The 6,441-nt window shown below is 39.9% G+C and overlaps 1 protein-coding gene across 3 annotated transcripts; it reads left to right on the top strand.

Moving 5' to 3' along the window:
- The first annotated feature begins 331 nt into the window (after window positions 1-331).
- Window positions 332-5,903, top strand: LOC135623378 (protein NSP-INTERACTING KINASE 1-like). Of its 3 annotated transcripts, XM_065126295.1 has the most exons (12): window positions 342-507; window positions 609-1,345; window positions 1,464-1,596; window positions 1,758-1,829; window positions 1,906-2,049; window positions 2,162-2,233; window positions 2,330-2,389; window positions 2,547-2,644; window positions 3,643-3,792; window positions 3,928-4,269; window positions 4,804-5,183; window positions 5,317-5,903. In XM_065126295.1, the coding sequence occupies exons 2-12, from the start codon at window positions 1,243-1,245 to the stop codon at window positions 5,632-5,634; spliced, it is 1,872 nt and encodes a 623-aa protein (XP_064982367.1). In that variant the 5' UTR covers window positions 342-507; window positions 609-1,242; the 3' UTR covers window positions 5,635-5,903. The 3 variants fall into 3 exon arrangements, with proteins under 3 accessions (XP_064982370.1, XP_064982368.1, XP_064982367.1); XM_065126298.1 differs by lacking the exon at window positions 3,643-3,792 and having other exon boundaries at window positions 332-507; XM_065126296.1 differs by lacking the exon at window positions 1,758-1,829 and having other exon boundaries at window positions 337-507.
- Window positions 5,904-6,441: the final 538 nt, after the last annotated feature.

Raw genomic sequence — 6,441 nt, 5'->3', positions numbered from 1 at the left:
GTGATCTGATCGTCTTCATCATAGAAGAGGAGTTGCATTTGGAAGAGCGAGAGTGATAAGAGTGTGTGTACATACAGCACTGCATCTAATAAAGGACAGGACAATCCAACAAAGATATGCTCATACACGCATCACGAGACTGCAACAAGGCACGGCTGAGTCCTCAGCCCATCCTTCGGTTTGTGGATCTGTGACTTTACCGGATGGCCAAACCTAGCAAACGTTGGATTCCCATGGCGTAAACAACACCAACTCCTCCTTTTAATATTGCCTTTCCCTTCGTTTCTTCCACTTGCACTCGGATTAAAAGCCCCTGTTCTTTCCTCTTTGCAACTTGTCATTTCATATTCTGAAGCCCTAATACATTGTTCCTACCGATGGATTCAGACATCATTGCTGACTGAAAGGGACAAAAGTCGGTTCACTCTTTCTTTTTTCTGGATCACAGGATCAAAGGATCTCCTTTTCAAGGTCTTGCATTTGATCAATGACGAAACAAAGTTGAAGGTGAGATGGAATTTGCCCACATTTGCTTGTGTTCGATGTAAAGTTGAGGATCATATATTGCGGTGATATTATTCTATGATTCCAAAATGTCATCATTGCAGCCCATGGAAACAATGACCACAGCAGTAGCTGGAACTGATGCAAAAGAGGGCTTCGATCAATGATAACACATTATTATACTGCCCTTTGGAGACCAGAATCATTACCACTCTTCATAATCCAAAAAGGTTCTCAATTCATTCAAAATGCTATGATCAAGTCCTTGTTGTTTAATTGCTTCGAAGGAAAAATGTACCGGTGCATGTCCGTCATATTACTTTGGTGTCTTCTTAAAATGCATCATATCTCACATCAGTGGGCATATCCAATGTATCCAATAAAAATCAGATCTTGCTATTCTTTGATCAGTCACAAAATTCTCCCTAACACACTTGCCAAACCACATTGCTCACTGTGACCCACCAAAAACTTTCATTCTGATTCCTTTGGAGCATTGCACTCCTAGAACTCACTCCACATATCTCTCTATCTCTTCAACCCCCTTCCTGTCTGTGGCTTTCTTTTGTCATGGCATCAGATCCCACTGGTAAGCTGCCATGGCTCCTGACATGAGGAAGTCATGCAAGAAATCTACCTTTTTCTGCTGAGCAAAAAAGCCCAGCTAAAGATCAGAAACGGCCTTGAACCCATCCACATCTCTCCTCTTGCTGGTATTCTTCATAGCCTCTGAGTTCAATGGAAGTGGACGATGGTAGAGCTTTGATGCTTTGGGTGCTCTTCTTCTGGCCCTGGGTTACTGCAACTGCTATGCTCTCCCCTAAAGGTGTTAACTTTGAAGGTAATGCATTCATGACATGCCGCTGCCTCGATTCTTCTTCCCCTTTCAGTTTCTTCAATAGATCGAGTTGATATTTTTTTTCTTTCCTTTACTCTTTTGGTATTGGACTCTGTTTCAGTGCAAGCTCTGATGGGCATCAAGGCTTCTCTTGAGGATCCTCATGGCGTTCTAGAGAACTGGGACCAGGACTCTGTTGATCCATGCAGCTGGACCATGGTTACATGCTCACCTGAGAACCTGGTCATTGGGCTGTAAGTATCATGACAAGTGAATTGGTAGATGATGTTATTCCACCTTTTGTTCTTTCTTTCTTTTTCTTTCATGGTAGCTGCGGTCATATTAGCTTGAGAAACTGGTTCTCTTTGGAAGAGGCGTAGGTGATTTAGAGTTATTCTTGTGACATTTTTGGCAGAGGAACTCCAAGCCAGAATCTATCAGGCACACTTTCCCCAAGCTTAGGAAATCTGACAAATCTCGAAGTTGTGTGAGTTCTTTGTGATAGTTGGAGCTGATCAATCAAATCTTAATCTTTCTTTCTCATATCTTGACTACATTTGCAGGCTCCTGCAGAACAACAACATATCTGGGTCAATACCTCCAGAGATTGGGAAGCTCTTCGGGCTTCACACCCTTGATCTCTCCAACAACGAATTCTCTGGTGCAATACCTACTTCCTTGGGCAATCTGAGAGGACTTCAGTACCTGTAAGTGAAGAAAGCCATAAGCACAAAAGAAGCGTTTTGCAATAATCCGATGGTTTTGAATCATGGGGTCACCAACACTTCCTTTCTTATGTTGCGTTTGGTGATTGAGCAGGAGGCTCAACAACAATAGTCTCTCTGGGGAATTTCCTCTGTCTTTGGTGAACATCACTCAACTTGCGTTCATGTTAGTCCACTGGTTTCTGAATCTTCATGCACTAAGTAGGTTCATGCTTGGATCGATGTTTGTAACCAAGAAGATCTTGTGGTATTTATGCTTCAGGGACCTGTCTTACAACAATTTGAGTGGCCCTATGCCAAAGTTACCAGGGAGAACATTCAAGTAAATCTTTTACATTTCTGCTGTACTGCATCATATCCTTCTAACATTGGGTTGATAAGTGGCAGACAATCATTTGTTTGCCTCTCTGAGGCTCGAGATCGATCCGTATCTGCAGTGACTGATGTAAGACTAAAACAGTCTTTTACATTTCATGCAGCATTGTCGGAAATCCTTTGATCTGTCCGACTGGTATGGAGAAAGAGTGCTATGGAACGATGCCATTGCCAATGTCCTTCAACATTACTGTTTCTCAGGGTACCATCTGAGATAGAATTTTCCAGCTAAATATTTTCTAGTTTCATTCTACTTCTAGAGTTTTTCTCAACAAACAAATTGCCATATGATTTCGAGCATGAACGATAGTGCATATGAATTTCTGCAACATTTCATTTTATGCTTTCATGTTTGAAGGGGTTTGCCTCATTAGTTTCCTAAAGCACATTGTTTAAAGAAGCTCTAGCTCCAAGTATTGACCTGGTTAAAATCAACATAAAAAACTGAACTAGCAGCCAATTCACCACATTCTTCTCTTAAGTTGATCAAGGTCACTGCCTTACTAGTTCCCCCTGAACACCGGCATTCTTGGTCATCCACCAGCCTGATCCTTACTATGAGTCTCCTCAGGAGCTATCTAGATTGTTAGAGGAACTTTCTAGGAAAATCAATCACAACTTGAATGAGACCAAAAGAATAACAATTAACCTTTCCCCCTTACAAATTATCTTCTTGGTCCAGAGCAGCCTTTGCTCAGAAAAATTCCTTCAATAGTTATTTGCAGCTATTGTATTGCTGTGTTGATGAAATGAAAAAAAATTGTCTTTTAAGGCATTATAATTCTGTAATCCATCTTTTTTAGCTTTTACAATTGTTCTGCTCTTACATTTTAGTAATATATAATTCTTTTTCAAACTAAGCACATACCAATTTGATTACCTCAACGAAAAAACAAAACAAAGAAATAAAGATTAATTTTCTCATTGTCATTTTTTGGGTTCAATTTGATCTCTCCCTCTTAGTGGAGCACTAAGCAAACTATTCCTGATTAAGGACCAGCAGCCAAGTCTGTTTTGCATCTTGTTGCATGGAAAGATCATCTTGGGAGTTTTTGCTATAAAATGATGAGTTGCTGAGAACCAATTGCCATCTGCAAGCAGATTATTTAACATAAGAGGCCTTTGAGTTCATTATCATTTGATTTTTTCTGAAGGAAGCCTTCTTTCTTGAATCCTGATCATTATTCTTGATTTATTTAGGTGATCCAACTCCACAAAGGCCCAAAAGACATAAACTAATACTTGCCCTTGCATCCAGCATCGGGAGCATCTGTCTCATTAGTCTCGCATTTGGGCTATTTATTTGGTGCAGTCAAAGGCATAATCAACAGATATTCTTTGATGTCAAAGGTAAAATACTAGATATTATGCAGTGAAATTAAAGAACTGCATCTCTTCACTGGCTTGCAAAATGATACCTGTTTTATTGGGAAATTTCATTGTAATTGATGATTTAATTCTAGTAACCACCAAATCCTTTTTCAGACCAACACAAAGAAGAGGTCTGCCTCGGTAACCTGAAAAGATTCCAGTTCAGGGAGCTTCAGGTTGCAACAAATAACTTCAGTAGCAAAAACTTGCTTGGAAAAGGTGGCTTCGGAAATGTCTACAAAGGGCAGCTACAAGATGGAACCTTAGTAGCAGTTAAAAGGCTCAAGGATGGAAATGCAGCAGGTGGAGAGATTCAATTCAAAACTGAAGTTGAAATGATAAGCTTAGCTGTGCACAGACACCTTCTTAGGCTGTGTGGATTCTGCATTACTGCTACTGAAAGGCTTCTTGTTTACCCATATATGTCAAATGGAAGTGTTGCCTCCCGACTCAAAGGTGAAAATTTTGGTCATCTTTTTGGACATGAGAGCTTCATGCATCATATCATAGTGATGTGTCTGCAAAACATAAATTCAACCTCCATAGGATAATAAATTGCTTTATGAATTCATAACATCATGAAATTATTTTGTAGCATGTGGACAACTAAATTGACCAGGTGGATTTAAATGTTAGGAATTATAAGACTAAGTTTGGATTAACAAGAATGGAGACAACTAATCAAACTTAAATTACGTCATATTAAATTTATCATGGTAGTTGAGCTTGGTGGGCATTTGTGATCTAGAGCAGTGATTGTCAGGAAATAGATACCCGATGTAAAATATGGCTTGATGCAGTTATCTTGATGCTGTTTGGTAAACAAACAACAAACTGTAGAATGTAATATTTTGGTTTATGCATTAACTTTCAGAAAAGCTCCGCTGAGTTTGATAATTTCATCATCGATCTTTTCTAGTCATTTGTAGATTTTAGCATCGATACATGACAGAACACTGAGTCTTTTTTTCTTTTCCTCATTTTTTGCAGCAAAACCGGCATTAGATTGGAGTACCAGGAAAAGAATAGCTTTGGGAGCTGCAAGGGGTTTGATGTACCTACATGAACAGTGTGACCCGAAGATCATTCACAGAGATGTAAAGGCTGCAAACATATTGCTCGACGACTACTGTGAAGCAGTTGTAGGAGACTTTGGACTTGCAAAACTTCTAGATCACAGAGACACACATGTGACTACTGCTGTGCGGGGAACCGTAGGACATATAGCTCCGGAGTATCTTTCAACGGGGCAATCCTCAGAGAAAACCGATGTTTTTGGATTTGGAATTCTTCTTCTCGAACTGATTACTGGTTTGAGAGCACTGGAATTTGGCAAAGCAGCAAACCAGAAGGGTGCCATGCTTGACTGGGTACACACAACACAGATCAAATGACTTGCTTTTTTTCGTAACTTCCTCCTGAAAGCATCAAAATCGATGTGCATGACTCTTGTCATTTGATCCATGACTAACAAGGATTCTTTTTTGTTAATTTTTCAACCAGATCAAGAAAATGCACCAGGAAAAGAAGCTTGACATGCTTGTAGACAAGGACATGAAGAGCTATGATCGGATAGAGCTCGAGGAGGTGGTTCAAGTTGCGCTCTTGTGCACTCAGTATCTCCCAGGCCACAGACCGAAAATGTCAGAGGTGGTCCACATGCTTGAAGGTGATGGTGTTGCAGAGAGATGGGAAGCATCTCAGAGAACAGAGGCTCTGAAGCTTAAGGTGTCCGACTTCCACTCAGATCGCTACTCAGACATCACCGTCACTGATGACTCATTGCTGGTTGAAGCCATGGAGCTGTCTGGACCAAGGTGATTGATGAGAGAATCAGAGATAAGATCAAAAGATCTCTAGCTTGATGAATGAAGAGTTTGTAAGGTATATATAGGAGCCAATTAATTTTGTGTGGTTGAATTGATTCTTGGTTGGGTATTAAATACAAAATCCGGAATTGTTCTCTGCATGAGTCACTGGGGTAGATTCATGATGAAGAAAATAGGTGATTTAATTTAAATGTAAAATTGTAAACTAATATTTTGTTGTGATCATGTATAGCCAACCTGAAAGCTACAATGTTCTAGCTAGATTTGAAGCTTGCCCATGTTATTCCTTAATGAACCAATATTTAATAATTCAGGTGTGTCTTTGTAGGTTTATTTAGGTGCAAAAACCGTTTGATCCTTCTATTTTGGTGCATATTATTAGTGCAGATTGTGGTTGTAATGGAAAGCCATATCGGATTCAACTTAGTTCCTTATCCATGGCAACTTCAAGATGAACTTCTTCAAGCAATTCATCTGAATCTTATAAAACTGTGTCGGAGCACTCCCGATAATGTATTTTCGATGTCTAAGTTTACAAGTCGGACGTATGGTTGCACTCAATGTCTTGACACATATCCGTGAATCTTCTTTTATAGTAGATGTTTGGAATCATTGTGTCTGTCTACTGCACGAGTTGTGTGATTACGGGGCATTGAATCTAGTTGTAACCATCACTAGCTTGCATCAAATATGAGATTGTGCAGCTTTCCTCTACGTGGCATCAATTGAGCACAGCTAGCTGGTTCCACTCCATGGGGCATTCGTGCAATGCTAATGTGGCATTGACTCGGTTGTGTCA

This window comes from Musa acuminata, chromosome BXJ2-9, assembly GCF_036884655.1.
Source record: "Musa acuminata AAA Group cultivar baxijiao chromosome BXJ2-9, Cavendish_Baxijiao_AAA, whole genome shotgun sequence".
Lineage (NCBI taxonomy): Eukaryota > Viridiplantae > Streptophyta > Magnoliopsida > Zingiberales > Musaceae > Musa > Musa acuminata.
This window is presented reverse-complemented; position numbering and strand designations above follow the sequence as displayed.

What these genes read in the sequence shown, in the direction of transcription:
- LOC135623378 (XM_065126295.1), top strand. Translation starts at nt 1,243, where the DNA reads ATGGAAGTGGACGATGGTAGAGCTTTGATGCTTTGGGTGCTCTTCTTC. An exon ending in TTACCAGGGAGAACATTCAA is followed by an intron (nt 2,390 to 2,546) that starts GTAAATCTTTTA and finishes CATTTCATGCAG; the next exon opens with CATTGTCGGAAATCCTTTGA. An exon ending in GATATTCTTTGATGTCAAAG is followed by an intron (nt 3,793 to 3,927) that starts GTAAAATACTAG and finishes ATCCTTTTTCAG; the next exon opens with ACCAACACAAAGAAGAGGTC.